Source organism: Poeciliopsis prolifica, unplaced genomic scaffold (genome assembly GCF_027474105.1).
Source record: "Poeciliopsis prolifica strain line A6 unplaced genomic scaffold, Auburn_PproV2 SCAFFOLD015, whole genome shotgun sequence".
NCBI lineage: Eukaryota > Metazoa > Chordata > Actinopteri > Cyprinodontiformes > Poeciliidae > Poeciliopsis > Poeciliopsis prolifica.
Window position 1 is genome coordinate 10,259,053 of NW_026562390.1, and position 20,893 is coordinate 10,279,945.

Sequence of the window (20,893 nt, forward strand, 5' to 3'; positions counted from 1 at the left end):
TTTGGCAGTAAAATTAGACACATTGAAGCCAACAACATGTCTTTAATCCTTTAACTATGGAATGCTCTGAGTTTAGGCATGGTCTCACAAGAGACCCATGCGATGTGATAATCTTGAGTAAAAATTTAAAATTCATAATATTTACACAAGTATAACATATAAAATGGATAACATGTCAGCTATTCTAAAAAGCAAAACAGAAAGTATTCATAATACTACTAAAATATTATTTTGAATATAATTATTTTTGTTATCATTTATAGTGATTAAATGCAAGAATAGAATATCACCCTATAAAGTTAGCAGTAGTTTACCACCTTGAAATTCACCAAGTTAATATTAACTGGTTCTGCTGGATTGCAGGTATGCTTTTCATTATTTGCAAATTTGTTATGAAATGGCATTTTGAAAAAAGGGACAGATGCATAGACACTTTAAAAAGTTTGCTTCTTTTTTAAAACACCAAATATTTCCAAATTGTTGATGTGTTTTCTCGTTTTTTAAATGAAGGGAAAATATAGGAGGCTTCTGTCAGCATGCTGGCCTGAAGTTTACAGTGAAAATGCAGGCGATTTTCCATACACCCTGACAATAGTCTCTATGGTATGTCGATTCCTTAGATTCCATGTATACTCTCAATACTCTGTTTATTATTCTCTGTCTTCTGTATATTTGCATTTCCCAATACAGATTTGCTCATTAGAGCATAATCTATAATTACCTAAAATGTAATGTTTCCAAGACAACCTTTACTCTGCATATTTATCCCCATCTATTGTGAGGAACATAAAACATGCATAGCAGCGAATCTGACTATTACAAAATAAAACTAGACAAGCAAGGTTAGAGTATAAGTTCAAGTTTGCCATAGGCGTCTTCTTTGTGTCGTTACATCTTTGTCCATCTCTTTATTTTCATGCAAATCCATCTCAGTACTTAATACTCTATCAACTGCATGCCATTATTACCATTAAAAATCTCTTAGTGATCACTTTAAGTAGTAACAAAATAACCAAGAATAACAGTTACAGAAAAAAAAGTTTCAAATGCTTGAAAAGTTAAGTGTCCTTGTTTCAGTGTGGTGAGTTGTTGAGTATCTCACATCCTCTAATTATATCCTTTATTACAGATGCAGAGTTGTTCATTCATATTATTATACAGCATTTTGTTTACAGTGAATCAAACTCCCATGTCGTTTATTGATGTACTCAAAATCATGTTTGTATTGTTGATAATCCTGAGTGCAATAAACATTGTCAACCAGTAAACTAAATTATCTGCAGTAGTTTTTGTTATTCATTTTTGAAGTATTCATACCAATGAGTTTGTTTCTAAGAAATTACACAGAACTCCTAAAATATAACATAATAAACAAGATGTGTAGTGTCTGAAGAAACTTTTTTATCCACATTCTAAAGTATTTTTTATGCTGTTGTCATTTTATTTAAAGGTCTGAATACTTATTTGTTTTGGTCCTAACACGTAATGGTCATAGAAACACTTAAAATCTAGGTTTTGTCTGAGACAAAGTGAAGTAAATATCTCCCATGGATTTATTTGTACAGCACATTGGTAATCCAGGGAAAAAAAACAAAACAAAAAACATCCAAATATTTTGAACACGTTCGTTTTCTTATTCGTGGTCACAGTCCAGCCAATTACAAGCTACCAATGAACTCCACTCTGGATAGGTAGCTAATCCATCCAAGGGTCATCTCTTTCATGACTCAATGTTTTCCTTCACCAACAAATAGAAAATGAAAAGAACAACTAATGGGTAAACAACAAGAATAATTGGAATGAAAAGCACTATTTTGTTTCTCAAAAAAACAAAAAAGAACTTCCCGTGCTCTTCTATCTTGTTAATTCCACCAAATATAATTTGACTTACCCTTCTTACTTTCTTGTATACTGTATACAGACCGGGGATATTGATTCAACCTTAATGAAACATATTCATACTGCATACGTCTTTCTACAAACATTTTCTTAGAATAAGGAAACATGGTCAAAACGGGTCAATGTTAAAAGAGATTCCATTCAACACATTTATTTTTTCTTTTGGTCAAGCTCCCACTTTCTACCAGAGGTTTTTCTGGCACACAAACAAACATCAATGCCTGTATTCACTTTAATACTTTAATTATACCCTCTGTCACATTGTTTCACATTTTCTATGTGTTTGTTTCTGTAATGTGCAAAGACATAGTGGTTCTAAATAATTAAGATTTCATCACTTTTCGACGAATCTGATTCTGTAACGTTAACTTTATCAGTCTGGCAAGTTTTGTGGACATTTTAAAACATTTTGTGGCGAGAGGATTGTAATCGACTAAACACAGGAACGTGTTTACTGAGTAGGACTTTCTAATTTAAGAAAGTGCTACTCAGATTTAACATCAATGATCCATCAAAACTTTACCTGACTTTAATGGCAAGCTATGCAGAAGCTCTGTCTGCACAGATTAGAATTCATTAACCTGAGCATGCTAAATGCTTGAAGTGGTTCATGTTGAAGGAAGGTTTTGATTAGCTGTATTAATAATAATTTGGCCACTTGGTGGCATGCAGAACATTGATCCTCAATCTGCATATGGACAAGTAATTATTAAGTATGAGGGAGAAAGTAACATGGGAGTAAATTGCATCTTCCATTCCAGTACACACACTGTACGAGGCAACAGGTTTATGTAGTTTCCTGATACAAGATGTGCTTCATTTCTTCATATTCAGACCCACTTAAACTAGTTCCTTAGATAAGTCAATACACATGGCAGCTTAAAGAACATGCGACAGTAGCTCTGCATCCATGCTTTTGCAAATTAGGCCTACGGATACTTTGCCATTCTCTAATTTGGTGAGTTTACTCACCTTTCTGGTACTGCAGCCAAAGCTGCTGCTGGGACTTCTTGCTGGGAAAGTAGATGCTGCAGCTGAGCTCGGAGCCATAAAGGGCCTCTGACACATAATGACTGCCGTACTGCTGGAGAAAAGCAAGGAGCTCCTCGCGTGTGCTCTCACCTGAAAGCGTCTTCAGCACCTTAGAAAATTCTACCAAATAAATGAAGATATGGAACAAAAGTAAATAGATTTTCACATTGGCCAGATTAAAACCAGAGGTGTCACATTTATTTAGGCGTTGACTGATTTTTATATTCGTGACGTGATGAACGATGAAATCCAAATTACATTTTTCAGTCACTGACCTGTGGATAAGGTTATCGAGCTGAGTTTGACTTTGTAAAGATTACTGCGCACCCTCCACTGTTGAACCATGGGATAGCCTACCGCTTCACTGAACTGGGCATCGCCTGATGAAGAAAGAAAACGGGAAGGAGACAGAACTGAAGACAAAAGAGCACATACCACAAACACAAGAATTTAAACAAATTACTGGGGAGGACTCATAAAGAGAGGTAGAAGTTTATGACAAATGAAAACCTAAATAAATCCATTGTTTTATTTTCATCATTACAGGCTTATTGCACAGCCATTACAACCCAATATTGCCTTAACATCATTTATCATCAGAGCCCACAACCCAGCTGCTCCTGGATCAATGGTGATATACGGTGCAGCTTGAACTCCAATTGGATTGCTGCCATTAGAATCGAGCAATCTTGGCTTTCAGCGCAATTCAATTACCTAACTTTCACACCAGTTTAGAAGTAAAGCTACAAAAGTGAAGAGCAAGGGAAAATAAACAAAGAAACTGCTTACAGGAATCTTGACCTTTTGCCTCTCTGAAGCGATTTACACCTGAGACATTCGCACGCTGGGAAGAAAAGGGCAATTTACTTTGTGTACGCATGCGTCCAATTGTGGTGAAAGCGGATCCCCAGTAAAAGATTTTAGAGATCAGCTTGGCCCAAATGCCAATTTAGCTAATGGACGGATTAGGGAGCAAAGGTGCAGGTGGAGGTCTGAGACAATCTCTGACTGACTATCCAGAAAATACAGTGACATAACAGGATAAAATCATAGATCAGGTGACAGATTTGGCAAATGCTCAATATCTATGGTATATTTTCTTATTCTGAACAAATAGCAACAACTCTGAAAGGTGACATTATTTCCAAAAGGCCTAAGGCCATATGGTATATTTCTTAAATAGTCAGCTCTATTATTTTGAAACAGGAAAGGTAAAAACAGCTGCTGAATTTCACATTTTGATTTTTTTTTTTTTTTTTTTTGCAATTAATCTTCATAACGAAAATATTTTACATAGAGAACTTGCCCTTAATTTCAACTCAATCCCTGCTTTTTAAGTGGTAAGAAGCACCAATTCTTAACTAAAATCAGTACTATGATGAAATCTTTATGCTTCCCAGAGTTCAAAGAATACATCTAATTCTAAATAATTCGTTTTTTAATTTTTTGAATACAAATAAACATTTTATTTTTTATAATCTCAAAATGTTTTGACTTTAGCTACAGTATTTGTCAAAGCTATCATCACATTTGAGATTCTGTTTACAAATCACTACGAACATTTTTGTAGTGCTTTTACACAAATTTAAACTCTATGAATGACATGTTGCTATAAATCTTAAGCTGTTGCTGGTTTGTTTTGCAGGTTAAATTCATTTCAGGTGCACATTGACACAGTAGTTTCCAGTGACTTGACATTTATAAAAGCCAAAAATCATGACTAGATTACATGAATCCAATGATTTTATTATTCATGAAGTTGCGAAAATATGGATAAAAACTCCTTGAATCCCTTTTACCTGACAGAAGCTGCAGATTGGGTAATGGCTCTGACAAGATTCCCCGACACTGTTCCTCGACTGGCAAGGGGATGACCATGAGACCATCGGCTAATTGTGGAAAGTCCTTAATATAGTTGTTGTCCCTAAGATAAAAAAAAAAAAAGAAAGAAAGAATTTTATTTCTAAAGGAATCCTTATGCCATATATGATGTATTTACCTGATCTGTTCTGCATATGAACTAGTTGAGAATTTTCAGAAATTCAGGTTGTTTGTCCTGCTACCTTATAGTTTAGCAAATAGAGGACTTTTCTTGAAATAAAGCATTTGTAAGTCATGTCAAAAAGATTCTCAGTGCATTATGGAAGCATGTTAAGCAGAAGCACCCATTCCTCTAATCCATTTTTGAATCTTATGAAAGGAGCAGAGGTTTCACTCCTTGTGCCACATAAACTCTGGGTTTTCACTACTTCCTGATATCAACTTTTATCCAGCTTTTTCCTGTTGCTTCCCCCTTTACTTGCTCTAATCACAAAGCCTTCCAGAAGCAATCACAGCCGCATGGTTAGATTTGAGGGTTACAAGGGCAATGGATAAGAGGAAAGAGCGAGAGGAGAGGTGCTGTAAAAAGATTACCGTGGCTTATGCTCACAGAAAACATATTGATTGCTAACTAAATCAGCCAGCTTCAGGCTGTGGCTCAAAGAACCTTTAGAAGGCGCGTGGACCCAGATGATTTGTAGCTATATGGATTTTCAAGCCTAGATGTGGCCTGTCCTTGACATACTGAGAGGCGTTCCTCTTCTTTAGCCACTTTGGTGTGCCCATTTAAAAGCAAGGTTGCCCAAAACAGAGTCTAAGATGCTTCACAACATTTGGTTATATTACGACACACTAAACCAAATTCATTTTGATAATAAACTATACATGGATGCATGTTTATAACTATGTAAGTTTTGAGCCATTAACACCGACACACAATGAGTAATACAAGTATACTCCACACTAACTTTTCTTTCTGTGGCTTTACGTATCTGGTGTTGTTCTCAAGTGTAGAAATTAACATATTTCATTTGGTGTGAAATGCATACAAGTAGCCCCATGAGAAATACACTCATAACTCCATGAACCATCCGAAAACATGTAGCTGAAGTTCTTACTGAGTATTGCTAGAATGCTAGTTCACTTTTGTGAATCTTTTCCATCTTCTCCTGTTTTTTTAATGTCTCTAACACTCTTTGCAAGCATTAGCATCACAGCTGCATTTGGGTCTGGGCATTAAGGGCAGTGAAATTCCATTCAACAGGCCAAATAAATAAATTTGCATGCATGTCACTTGAAATTTAATAGCCTCCAAAATATTGCACTCAAGCATTTCCTTCGTGATTAGAATATTGAACACATTGACAAACACATTCAGTATACCGTGCAGCTCTCTAGCCTCATGAAGAAAAATGTTGATGTGTTCAGTACTTATTTTCCCTGCTATAGTGTCAACATAAAACCCTTCTGCCTCTTCAGTAATGAGTATGCAAGACAAAAATAAAAATGAAGATAGCTTGAGAAATTTGGAACATAAATTCTCTTTTTAGTGTCTTTTTTCCATTCTTTTGTTTTAGTTCTCCATTTGTTGAAGATAAATATTGTTTTTTAGTCAGTAAAAAACAATATTTTTTCAAATAAATAAATGGAACACATACAGTACATATGTTTTTTAGAAGGCAAGTGTTAATTAATGTTTGCCTCCCAAATTATTGAGACAAACACTAGAAAACTTTTTCATTGTATCATTCTTACTTTTTTCAATGCATTTTCTCCAGCTATACCGTTTCACTGGGAGCACTGCTATAGCCCATCTCACTGCTACAATAAGCAACACCTTCAGTCTCACATCCATTTTTTCTTTATCACAGCCGGATGTCAACTTCAATATTTCTACCTGCAGACAGACTGTGACAATTGTTTGTTCTGTGCTCAGTCTCAAACCCAGCAGTGAACCTTTCTGGATTTTTTCTGTTGCCTACAGCCCTACTATCCTTCAGTTACACTTTTCTGAAATCGGTTGAAAGTGTTAAAAAAAAAAAAAAAATGTGCCAAAAGAAAAAGAAAACTCCCCAGAACCTGTAATGATAGATGAGCATGGATTTTTCTGCCTCAGTTTGTATCCTTTTGAGTCTGTGTATCTCAGTTTAAGACATAAAATGTATCTGTAATTTTGTTGCAGATGCTGCTTGCCTGTCGACACGTTTACGCTTAAACCATAATGTTAAATGAATATTAAAAGAATGGTTATATTAAAGCTATCAGTTTGACTGCAGATCAATATCATTGATAAACATGCTTAAGGAAGTGTAAGGATACGATAGGATTCCCTTTTTCTTCACTCAGAAGTTTCCTTTGTGGTAAGAGACAATCTGAAATAAATACTTGCTAATTCCCAGAGGAAAAGAGAATTGAATTAAAATACTAGTCATTGGTGCCAAGCTTACAAAGGCTATCAGAGTTTCTGTTCCGCCTCGGCTGCTAATTGAGCGTGTGCAGCCTTTTCAGGTCAAAGCTTTTGAAGACTCTTCTGACTCCTAATTAAGCAGTTTTACAACATATTTTGAAAGACAAAATTAGTTTTCACATTCATACATAAATGTATAAGCATATAGATTTATAGAGATACAGAGTGATGGATGGATGGATGGATACACAGGTAATTTATATTATTTAAGGGATGCATTAAAAAAAATCTGAATTTAAGATGACTAGAAACAAATTATGACTAAAAACAAAAAAAATAATTCTGATAGCATGAAAAATGAATTACATATTTGCAAAACTGTCTAATTTATGAAAGGGCAGAGGCTGAGAAAGGTGAAAGCACAATTTAAATTACTAGGATGCAATTTAAGTCACTAACGCGTAATCGCTAAAGATTAATTATAGTATAAATTGGTAGTCAGTTATAAACTAAAGTCAAGAGCCACATTGTCTGAACTCTGGAATGTGATAATCAATAAATGCTTGACTTTACAGTGGAGAAGGGGGCAAGCGCAATCATAAATGTAACCACCAGAGGCTGCTCTGTCTCCGTGTCAGAGAAAAACTATTGACTTTACCCAAAGCATTTATGAGTGTTTAACATTGCTGCACTTATGTAGACTTGAAAAGACTGGAAACAAAAAAGAAAAAAAAAAGGGAAAAAGAAACAGCACATATTATAGTTAGATTGCACTATGCACTATTCATTGTTATGGAGTTCTTTGGAGGAAAATGCATGATTCTGTGGGGTAGGCAGGCAAAACGCTGAATCACACAGGCAGCTGTTTTCAGAATGTCTCATCTGGGATTTATTGGAGTTTTTAAAAATGTTTATCCTCTCAGACACCAGAAGAAAAAGCATCCAACCTGAATATGGGCTGAAAAGTCTAGGCATGACAGAGCAATGGTCAGTTTACCTCAGAGAGGGGCGGACAGTGAAGCAAAAGCTAAGGATGAGACTGTTAACAGTCACTCACACTGAGCAATCATAGGGTAGTAAACCCCTGGTAGCGTTGTCGGATTAGAACTAACAGCAGCACTTTGAACTGTATGTGAGCAGCCACTGGGTGCCAGTACAGTGCACAAAGGAGGTGGGTTTTTTTGAAGCTGAAGATAAAAATTGCTGCAGCATACTGGGTAAGCTGAAAAGGTGTCAGAGTGGATAAAAGACGGCTGGCAAGGAGGAAGGAAATACCACCGTGTGATGTATTGAAAAAGGAAAAAGTCATTTCGTTTGACAAAAGTAATGGCAATCTTTTAGTATCAAGTTTTTTTTTCTAGGAACAGTCTGAATTTTGCAAGGTTCTATAGCTTTCTGACATTTAATAAAGTATGCCACCGATTAAAATATACAAATGCAACTCTGAAAAACAAACCAACTTCCTGAAGCAAGCTTCATTTAAATGTTTCTAGGAATCAGTGCTGCTGAAATTGGCTGCACACAAAGACAATAACTTTCAAATGAATTTCTCCTTCATAGAGGTGATTTTCATATCTAGAATACCTCTGGTATTGTTAAGTGCAGTTTTTATATTGTACTTTTCTTATGTTTCTCTCAACTCAATACAATCCCTACAAAAACTATACATTTTTTGGATTTTTTTTCACCCTCCTTATTGGTTTCACAAATCATCTCCTGAAAAAAAATACAAAAGAAAAACCTTTTAATGTTTTTTTTTATTATTATTTACCTATCACCTATGAGTGGTAATTACTGCCAATTACTACAATCACATGGATTGGCTGTTCATTTTTCAATCTAGCTTTAAATGATACTGGCCTTAACATCTGGCAAAAAGGACAAGTGCACTTAATTTTTCTAAAGAAAAAACACAATCCAACAAAGTCATAAAAGTCTCACAGCTTTGCTAAAATACAAAAAAAGAAATCATTCAAAGCCAAATATACATTGTCTGCCATCAAGTAAAATGACAACAGCTAGCTAGAAAACAGTTTTGACTTTAACAAATGTTAGAACTACTTGAATGTGAACTCAAGAGTATGGAAACTGAGAAATTACACAATGTCACTTCAAAAAATGAAAAAGGAAAAAAAAAAGATGAGGGCACAATGGAAATGTTTGTGCAAATACTGAGTACAAAGTCTGATTCAATAGCAGCAATGTCCTGAAAGGTATTTTTCTGTATGACTATTAGTTTCTCCTACTGCTAAGGATGGTTTTCCTCTACAGCATTGCTTCAGCTCAGAGGTTTTTGACATGTTACTGCACATTTTTTAATCAACTTCAGTGCAAGTGACTGGAACTCCATGTTTGTTTGTTTTTCAGCCCCTTTGCTGTAGCTTTGCTGCTATGTTTAGAATGTTTCGAATATCTTGTTCCATGATCCAGCTGCTGACAAAAATCAAATATATGGAACCAGATGTGTACAAATTTTCCATTTTGGTTTTCTTTTTAATTTATTTATAATGACAGTGTTATCTATGTTTTTGTGTGCTTGAGGCAATAAAAAAATAATTAAGGACCAACTCATTTCTATTATCCCAAAATAAATGTAAAATTAAAAGATTCTCAGTTTTTAATCATCACTGCAAATACTTTTCCTCTCATGAATGTAAATATTGACAGTGTTTGCGTAATAAATATTGCTTCATCATAAAATATCTGAATTAAAATATTTATTGTCCAATTTTCTGATGTAAATCATTCCGAAAGATTGTTCTATTTTTTTCTTGATGATTGCTTTGAAAATCTCTGCCACACATGCCCACGAGAGCCATCCACCAATTTGTTGGAATGCATAATCACAGATTCATAAGAGCCGGCTGTGTTGCTGGTTCAGTTGCATGTGCTCAGCAGCTGTAATATCTCTTATCTGAATAAATGCTGGGGCAAGAGGGGCCAGACAGAGGGCCTCATAACAGAGATAAAGCACCCAGTGTCACCCTGGGCAACAGGCCTGGTGGAGAAAATTAAAAGTTATTAAAGGGCAGCGTGAGCAGAAAGCCTAATTTGCGGTGTGAAAACAAACAATCAGACATGTTTACCATGAGAGTCATGTTACAATCTCTCATTACAGCTGCAGCCATCGCTCAGTTGACAAATGATTCCACTGAGAGGATCTGGTGACTTGTCATGGCCAGTATTGATTAGGCTAGGGAGTTGATGCTGTGAATGAAACAGTCTCTAATGGAGCTGCAGAGTTTGTTTTGACGGACAATGTGCATGACTTGCAAAGTAATTGCTAATGTTCGGGGACATGTTGAGTCAGATGACAGGGAGAAGTGTTACCAGTGTTTCAATGCCAAAGCATTACATTATTCAGTGTTTTTTGTCCAACTCTCTCCTCTTAACTGTCTCTGTCTGGCACACAAATATTAAGCGCTCCACCTCACTTTCATTCCCCTGAGTCGTGTATACAATTGAAATACAATGTGAGCGTGCTTGTAAAAAAAAAAAAAGGGGGGGCGCTTTAATATCTCTATTGGCCTGAGGAAATTGTGGAAATGAACTCTGGCAGCAGGGAGCATTACCATAAAGATGGCACGTGGTAATGCAGAGCAGGGGGACAAGCAGGCCTTCTGGCTGTGGAACTGATTAGTGCTCTAGCCTTTCTACTTTTTTATGTTATCCTCACCTGGGCAGTCTAATTTAAACCAGCCATTTTAATGGAGCTCATACAAAAAAAGGGTCTAATAGTTCTCCAATTTCCTGTCACATTTGGTCTTCTGCTTTTCTTTTACATCCTTTCAAACAAAAACAACTTCTACAAGACTTTGTCCCGAAAGCTTGAAAATATTTTCAAGTGGTTGACAGGAAGAAAGTGAAATACAACAGGGGGTTATCTACACACAGTTGGCAAAACTGAAAAGCAGCCGCATAATTCACCTTCCAGGCTTTTTTTGTTGTTGTCAAAAAACAATTTAACAGGCAAATATCATTGCAAATTACTTATTTTTATGCTCATACGAAAAACACTTATGTATCAAATTCTTTGGAGTCTGAATGGTAGGGGACATAGAAGCGCACTTCAGGAAGATTTTTGCTCAGACCAAAGCCTTGCAGTAATTGCATTCAGTTCTACTGGCTTCTTAAATGAGAGTGTGATCGTCCTCATGCAAGATGCGTGCAAGGACTGTTTTCATCAAGGCCTGCTCCACATTGTGTTATCTTGATTCAGAAAAGATACACAACAGGCTTTTAGTAATCTCATCACTTTTTTTTCCCCCACATGCTTTATCATCTTGCATTTGATCAGCGGTAATGGGCCAACTGTGAGCGCTCTTTGTATTCCTTCTATTTGCTATCGTTACTTCAAGGCAATGCGACTTTCATGGGGTCTGATTAAATAGTAAGTTTTCTGCTACATTTGAGGTGACTATTCAAAAGCTGATGTCATTCACTCATATTTTTTTAGTTGTAATCATTTTAAAAGTCTGGCTTTGTAAATCACATTATAGAGGGACAATTAGCTGTATTATACCATTACCTTGTGAAAGGCTGTAGGTGAAATGGTCAATGACAGAATCTCATGGGCTTAAGAAGAAACTGCAAGTAATTGTAAAGTAGCATTAGAAAGGCAATGATACGGCACTGTCCAGATGTTGATAGATGTGCGTGAAAAGCCCTGAAATAAATCATTTTAATCCTAATTGTGAAAAAAAAGCCAAATACTGAAAATGCTGACCTTTAATTTAAGAACGTTTATCAATTGGGTGTAAAACCCCACATTAAGAAATAACTCCATTCAACAAAATCATGGATATTAAATATTGGCACACCTGCAAAAAATACTTTTGAGGACATTTCAATCATGGACCATCTTTTATGCTCTTTTCAGAGGAATTAAATCCCAGAAATGGTATCTATTCATCAATCCATCCATTCTTATATCATCTTACAATTGCAGATTTGTGGGGACTGGATGTGATGGTTGGGAAAAAAAGCAGAGTACATTTTGAATATTATTCACAAGTCCGTTAGTTTGAACTAACTCTGACCTGGTAAAGGTTGATTTTGTGTTGGGTGAAAATTTTCTGTGTTGATTTGGCTGTATGTTTAGATCATTATTTCAGAAAAGATCCAATATGGTGTGAACGACAACAACTGTACAAGACTGTTTGGAGGTGGTTGTCCCCAGGTCCAAATCAACTCTAGAGCAGTTCAGATCTGGTGTGAATGGGATCCAGTCTCTATCAGACACAGCCATCAAGTGTACACTGAAAGTTTGAAACAAATGACTCCAATAGCTAGGGTTGAGTTGCATTGTGGGAAGCTGTAGAGTAGACAGTAAACCAACAAATAAACAAAGGCATGCCTTTTTCATGAAGCAAAAGCTCTCTGTGCATTTCAGCATGTCTTCTTAGAATCATTCAGTATACTTCTCAGATAATTTGTCCTTGAATACAAACAAACTACTAGTGGGGAAATGCTGTTCAGAAGCCATAGTTTCACATTTTTATGCATTTTTACCAGGAATGTGGAAGGTATTTCATCTGGTGAAAATGAAAGCTATGGACAACACTGAAATTACTCTATTACTTGGAATTCCAGATTTAATATCAGTCTACAAGTTTCCTTTTTACTCGAGCCATCGTTTTTTTTTTTTTTTTTTTTAATCTATACCATAAACATTTAAGATAAAAATTGCCTTTTGTAATTGCCCTAACATGATTTGAGGGTCTTCATATTCCATTTTTCACTGACTCACTGACGGCAATAAATGCATGGTATTTGATCAGTTGCCCACCTGTGCAGTCGTAACACCATACAAAATCATTTTGCAATGCTAAAACAAAACACATCATTTTGCTTTGTAGTAACTGATTAAAACAGAGTCATTTATGCATATACACAGCACAACATAAATATATCAAACATGGGAAAATTGTGATGCTGTAGTTCACAAGGCTTAGAAAGGTATGTACCAATCTTGCATTTAATTATAACCAGTATGAAAAACATATGGTATAGGAATCGGAAACAATCTTGTAAAAATTCTCCAATAACATCTGCCACAAGACATCCTTTTAATTTTATTTTTCTCTTGAATGATGAAATACATCATTCAAGAGGTCAGACAAGACAACACTGAAACATAATGTTTTGAATGTAATAAAAAAAAAAAACATAATTCATGACCATCAGCATAAATACTGTGGTTTTTGCAAAGTGCACATTTCCACTCAGACATCATTCACATTCAGTAAGTGATTTTTATTTTTGCTTTATTGTAAACAACACAAATGTACATAATAAAAAGATTTTTTTTAAAAGCGCTGCATTTTGGTTAACGCTACAAGAGGGATCAAATGCCTCTTTGCTTTGTTACACAGCTAAATGTCCACACCTATCTGACTTTTTTTTTTCAGTTTTGTACGGTTGAAAAACTAATTTGGCATACATGTGTTATCAGTTCCTACTTCTTTGGACTTCCTTCATAAGTATTCCCTCCAAAAAGTCAAACTTTTGCTTAGCTTGGCAATTTGGTATTCTGTTTTTCTCTTTTTATTTATTTTCCTATTAATCTTCTTTCAGAATGCTTATCGCTGCCTCCACCATTCCGTCTTCCTCCCTTCCTTCCCCCTCGCCTTCGCCAGTAAAACAGCAGGTAGTCAGCTATAAGCCTCTCTGACATTAGCTGATATTAGGCCACAGGGTCTATTGGATGTCGCCTCACTGTGTGTGTTATTGAGCAAAGAGTGGCTTTCTGGGGAATGATCAAGCTCACATTTACGTGTGCATGGGTTCTCACAAACAAACATATTCCCTAACCGATGTGAACACATGAACAAATGTTTGAGCCCCACACTAAAGCCTATGCAATCTCCTAAACACCATTACCTTGCACTCAGTCTGAAGAATGAAGGAAATGACAAGGATGTAAAAACCTGCTCTACACCTGCAAACTAAACACACGACTCATTTTTATACAGCTGGTTTTAGGTTCAGCTGTCATAAAGATTGCATTGTCTGCTGCCTTTTCATTTGGAATCTGAAGGATGTGCAGAATTTCTAAAGTGTGGCCCTAACCACCCTAGACGTCATGAACACAAACATCTCACATATTCAAGTTCTGTAACACAAAATCCTTGCACTACCAGCTGTGACATTGTTTTCCCCTTACCTAGATACACTGCTCATGTAGGCGTTATTAGAGTCTTAGTATGTCTCCCATGAAGAAATATTAGTCTGCACTTCTTCTCAGTAATAGCAGGAATACATTCCTCAATAGCATTTTAGACTGTTAAACACCCATGTATTTCATGCAATGACCCACAATTTCATGATGAAACTTTTTTTTAAAAGAAATCAAAGTGTCCAAAGAAGCAGCTCATGTCAATTCAAAATGGGTTATCATATCCAGCGTGCTTGGGAAGGCTTCACTCAAGACCCTTTTAGGAATTTGAGCCTTCTTTATACTTTATACTTTTTTTTTTCAGGTCAGTCAGTACACGATGTCCATGTTATGTGTGTCAAAGTGGGAGTTCCCTGACGGAGCAAGTGTAAAATTTCCATGCAATATTGTTGGATTTTTCAATAATTTGAAGCAAGACCAGCTGTGGTGGCCTCATGCCATGGTACCAAACACATCCCACCCACACTGCTTTGGCTGTTTTCCAGGTAAACAATAAGAACATTTTTGGCACTGACCATTACATTCACAGTTAGTGTGCCTGCAACCAAAAGGTTCTCACCAAGCAGCTCCAAGTTACAGTCTGAATAACCAACAATCTCTATATCAACACATACTGAGTAATTCTTTGGCCTATTGACAAAGAAATGTATCTACACCATTCGCCATGTGGGGTAGGGATTCCATCTGGGCTAGAAGTATGCATACCTCTTAATTGTGCATGTAGTTGCTGGGTGACAAAAAGGAAGCTGAAAGTAATTCAGGCTCCATTTCAATTGAACAACAACAAAAAAAAAAACATTTTTGAAGAACCCAGGGGCCATGTTTAGAGCTAAGGTCTGGAGGAGGAGGAAAATGAAAGAGCAGCAGTTCAAAGGAATGATAAGATAATTTTAAAATACTTGCAGCATGACTTGTAAAAACATATAATGTTATGCACCTTGCACAAAACTCAGAGTCATCAGCAAAAAACAGAGCTTTTGCAAACATTATTCCTTTCCCATTAGGTTGAAATTATTGCACAAGGGGGCATGTTCTGCATTGTGAGACCTCTCATTGCTCATGCTGTAGATAAATTGATAAAAACATTTGACTGTATTTCTTCTGGGATACAAGGACTGATTCTCATGATGCCAGTGCAGAAACATTAGATATGTACCTGGAATTACAACAGTCTCAAACACCCTTGTACAATTCTAAGTTTTATGATTGGGTTGTGTCCCAGATTATTCAACTTTGACTTGATGGATGAGATTTCAGGAGCACCATGAGTCATTTGGACGGTGATTGATTTTGCACTGAAATTATTCTTTTCTAAATGTTTAGCAATTCAGCAATATGTGAACAATCTTTCGGGTTTTGGAGAAACTAGGGCAATATTACTCCAATATGAAGGAGAACTAAGAAACTAACAACTTGCAACTTGGTAATATTAAGTATAGCTTAAGACTTTTGAATTTCAATAAAAAATAAGAAAATAATTTAAAAGAAAATTTCACAGATCTACAGGATGAAACTGTGGCATAGGCATTGTCGGCTATATATTCTGAAGCAAATTAATACCTTTGCCTTATTCAAGGTCCTCTACTTAAACTCCACTGAACCAGTTGACTCCTAAACCCCCTTTATGTAACTGCATCCTGGAGTCTGTGAATAAAGAGTTTCACTGTCAACAGTTCTGTTAAAAGTTCTTGTCAGCCATTTTATGACCCCTTTGGCTGTACGTTTCAGGTCACCATCTCATTGGAAAGTTCAGTGCTTCCCCGGCCAATTTCTTTCTCTTTTTTACCTTCTTTCTCTTTTTTTCCCCCCGCTAACTCCCTTGAGGTCGTCTTTACAAATCTAATAAATTATTTCCCCAGGGATTTCTGGAAGCCCTTTAGTGTTCACCTTACAACTCAATGTGAACTATTCTGGCCTATTTATATATCACAGCAAATATAAAACTTGTTGTGGTACATCGTCTTTGTGTCTTGGTTCCGAAAGGTTGATATTTGTTGCTCATGGTATTATTCAGCAGCCTATTATTTTGTAAAGAACTGCCTGTTTTGGCTTTCGACTCTACATACTAAAAGTCTAAAATGAAAACACATCAGGCAGAACATTGTTCTGACTGTCATCAGCTCACCTGAAGTCTATCTGCAAACACTATAATTCCTTTATACTTAGTTCAAAGAAATATAATACTTTTTTTAGTTATATTTTTAGCAGATGATTCTGTCTTCCTTAGTGTTTTATCTTAGTCTCTGTTTGGTTCAGTTCCTATTTGATCTTATAATTGCAATATCATTTGTTTAGTCCAAATCATTTGCTTTTTGTCTTTTCTTGCCTGCTTCTGGACTACTTCTGCTCCTGCCCTATTTCAAGCTTTATTTTGCAAAGTGATCTTTAATCATTTTAATTGTTCTAAATTGATCTTAATGACCTATGAAAATGGGAAAAAATGGAAAATGATAAAAAAAAAAAATGAAGTCTTTAAATTCTTCCTACGTTTCAGTCGGGTGAAAACACAATGAGCCTCACTAGAATGTGGCTACAGCTGGAAGTAAATAACTTTTTGGGTTTGCAAACAAAGAAACAGAAGTTATTTTAAAAAATTCACAAACTTACTTGAGGGCTTACTCTATGACTTGATAAAAACACAACAAAAAAAAAACACTTCACAAGAAAGTGTGAATAGTTGAATGAAAAATCTTTTTGATGCAGAACTGTCCAACTCCTGAGAACATTATTCAGATAGTAAATGCATTAATATTTGGTCAAAGGTCCCTTTGCATAAATTACTGTATCCCTGCTGTGTGGCATACAGTATATGTGATCAGACATAGCACACCTCAACAGCTTTGTTATTAAGGAAAGCCCTCAGCTAATTTGCATGGTTGGCTCTGGTTTCTCTCGTTTTATTTTATTTGGGAATATGTATGGCTGTGTACAGTCTAAAACTGTGTGAGGAGTTTTTATATTAGGTTAAGTTGTCTCTCTGAATTGTCCTTTGGTATGTCTGCGCATATTGTTTGTCCTTTTGTTGGCCTGCAATGGACTAGGGATCTGTCCAGGGTCTACGACTGCTGCTGGAGCCAAGACTTCAGTCTTACCCTGAAAGAATAACCAAGATGATGGATGGATAAATTATATTTAATTTGTTCAGATGAGTCTCCATCAATCCTGAGTGAACTTACTATTAACCCAAACCAGTTTGTTCTCTTGTATAGTCATTATCAGTGAAAATGTTGCCGTTTGATATATGTTGACTCAACTCCCCAGATCAAGCTATTGTGTGCTCACCAATGAGATGATAATTACTGAAAACTACTAAGGAGCATGGAAATATAACTGTGTCTGCTGAATGCCTGTGAGCGCTGTGGGTTGCCAGATTCACAAATTATTCATGTTGTGGTGTCGTTCTCATTTTAGAGGTGAACACTGAGGAGGAGGTTTAACTGGATGCCTTTCACAAGTGATTTTGTGTTTTTAATCACTGTATTTCTTTTTCAGCTATTACTTTATGCTCATTTGTGGAATCTCTTTCTTGTTTTGGACGAAATGTGATGAACAAAATTGTTCCTCTGCTGCCTCCTGACACTTCCTCAGTTCTTCTCCAGAACTAAAACTAAAACATTTCTTGTCAGACCAGATAATTAATTTTGTCAAGATGTGAAATCCCTTCAAGTCATTTTTGGTGAACATGCTACCATAAGCCTTTTATGAAGGAGTGTTTTTTTTTTTTTGTCTGAAAACTCTGCTATGAAAGTCTAATTGGTGGACTGCTGCAGAGATAGTTGTCCTATCTTCTCTTCAGAGTAAAGCTGAAGCTCTGACAAGAGGGACAATTGGGTTTCTTGTTGACTCCATCTCCCTCATCTCTCAGTTCATACAGCCGGCATGCTCTATGAGTCCTGGTGATTTCAAATGTTCTCAAACCAGCAGAACTTTTTTTTTTTGTATCTTTCTCCAGATCAATTATGTCTTGGAGGTCCAGAGACAATTCCTTTGATTTCATGATTGCCATATGTGCTCTGACATGCACTGTAAACAATCCAACCTTATTTAGACAGGGAGTGTGCCTTTCCAAATTAAGTCCAATCAACTGAATTTACTACAGGTGAAATCCACATAGATGTTGAAATATCCCAATAATTATTAGCATAAACTGACTGTGAATACTTAAATTTGAGTTGTTTTCTATTTCTTTTTCTACAAATTTGCAAAACATTAAAAAATGCTCATGGAGTCATAATGGGATATTTATGTGTGGAATTATGAAGAAAGAGATTGATTTATTGGCACAACTTGCAAGAAGAGGAACGATTTAATCACTGTGAATACTTTCTGTATTCATGTCAAAAGTGAAGTTTTCATTTGGGAACATGTACGGCGGTGTAGGGATTACAAGTATATAATATTGTCAGACTTCATATTATGAAAGAAGAAAGTAAGGAGAAATGTACCAGAACTTACTTAATAGGAACTTGAAACTGAAATCAGTGTGCATTTGAAAGCAAGACATTGGTTCCAAATAGAGTGTCTTATTTATTAATTCATTTACTAATTTTGAGTTTCATGTCAATCCAAAAGTCTGTTCACATATTAATGTTTTCAGTAATCACACCAATAACCACACTGTCCATACATTTCTCCTGAAGTCTCAGGTAAGTGAGTGAAAAACTAGCTAGTACACAGTACTGTTTAACCACAATAATTAGCGAGCAGCAGCTTACTTTGTCTCCGTCTCTGGGCAAAATGGACAACAGATTATATTTAAATATTCTGAGTTTCCTTCTTGCATTACTTTGATATGACATTTTAGAGTTACTGTCAAAGATCAGTTTAAAATCCTGTTAACCTTTAAGGCTTTGCAAGGTGAAAGATCCTACTACTCTTATCTATTAAAAGTCTTACTCATCTTACTCAATTGTGGATATCACTCTTTGAAAGCAGTTGCAACTCAACTGTGGAATGTGCATTCTTGTCCTATTGTCTTCAAAATATTAATTCGTTTAAAGGGAAGCAAAAGACGTTTTTTTCTGCTTTTAAATTCATTAACTTGACATTTGAAATACACTTGCTAAAGTATTGAGCAGGGCTACCCAAAGTTTCTCATCCTGCTTGCACATGCCTAGATAGACTCTTAGGACGGAGTACCAGCTCTGATTATGTAATGACATAAAATGAGAAGTGTCTTTGATCTTATATTAGTTTCCACAGTTTCCTCCAGAAAACTTGCTAAAGTGGTTGGTCATTCATCCAGCAGCCCGTTATATTTTTGAGTTTAAAAATGTTTAAAGCTGACAGGAATTTTGAAAATATCACTTAATAATTATGTTATCACAAAGCACATATTATGTCAGAATTTTATTCATTACTTTGATTGAAACAGTGTTTACACCAAATATAAAGTCTTAAAAAATGCAAACATTTTAAAAAGAATTAAATAAATAAGCAATGCTTATTCTTTAGCTTTTATAAGCCTGGTTTCCAATACATTGGGGAAAACCCTGGTTTCCTCATTCTTGACTTTTTTTGGCTGGGGCAGGAGGAGACGGTGTGGCGTTTGATCAGCTGTTCATTACACAGTGACGGTTTTTGCCGACAATCTTTACATGCTCACTTTGATAGGGTTAGTTTTGGGGTCCAAACTCTATTGTGCGAGACATTTTAGAAGTTCAAACATGCCTGAGTTGAAGTCAAATGCAATTTGTTTGAAGACCTATCTAATGCTTGTTTCAAACTGTTTTGTGAAATTTGATGCTTAGGAAATGAGACGTAAGCACAGCCCAAAATGGATTTATTTCTTTAGTGACTAACGCAAACTAAAAGTTGGATGTCAGCTAGTCTTTCATGTCTTACATTTACATTCTCTTACAGTGCTTGACATAATGAATGCCTGTGCATGTATAATAGAGAGGTGAGGTGATTTATTTGACAGCAACAGAAATGTTCACCTCAAGAATGATGGACAACCTGCCTCTCTGGTCCCACACTTTTCATACATACATTTCTCCAACTCTTGGTTGGCCCATCTCTTCTATTTCTGAGGGAATTAAGACATTTTTTACTCTGCACATAAAGATGAAATTAACATGGGAATCTTGAAAAACAAACAGCATATGTGTTTTCATACAGAATTTTTACGTGGAGTTTTTTTAGTTTTGGTTTCACTGCATGCATTTTATACATGCAGTGATGTGTCACAACATTTCAGTTAAGATGCATCTTTATCATAAAAAACTTTAAATGCTTGAACAACTTTGTATAACTTACTAGAGATTTGGTGGTACATCCAGCTCATGAGACAAAACTAGACTTGCTAATGAAAATGAGACAAGATTTTGACAAAATCTTTGTAAAAAGTAATGTAATCTTTTTTCATTATTTTGTTTTCACAGGAAGGGAGGGATGAGGTGATACGCAAATAACAAAATGTGTTCTAAAGAAACTATTCGTGCAAAAATAATTCAGCCCAGATTTGACAAGGCAAGCGATTACTTTATGTGTCTAGGAAAAAATAAATTTAGAATTTCATTCATTACTTTGATTTAATATGGTTTTAAAGTGGAAAA

At 35.8% G+C, this 20,893-nt stretch overlaps 1 protein-coding gene across 1 annotated transcript in view; it reads right to left on the minus strand.

Annotated features, from left to right (window-relative positions):
- The window catches only part of LOC129366320 (astrotactin-2-like), a 230,661-nt gene that overhangs the window by 57,977 nt on the left and 151,791 nt on the right, over window positions 1-20,893 (minus strand). The window contains exons 14-16 of the mRNA XM_055040101.1: window positions 4,731-4,855; window positions 3,207-3,311; window positions 2,872-3,051 (exon numbers count right to left, since the gene is read on the minus strand). Of these exons, the coding sequence (XP_054896076.1) occupies window positions 2,872-3,051; window positions 3,207-3,311; window positions 4,731-4,855 (410 nt within the window). The remainder of the gene's footprint in view (window positions 1-2,871; window positions 3,052-3,206; window positions 3,312-4,730; window positions 4,856-20,893) is intronic.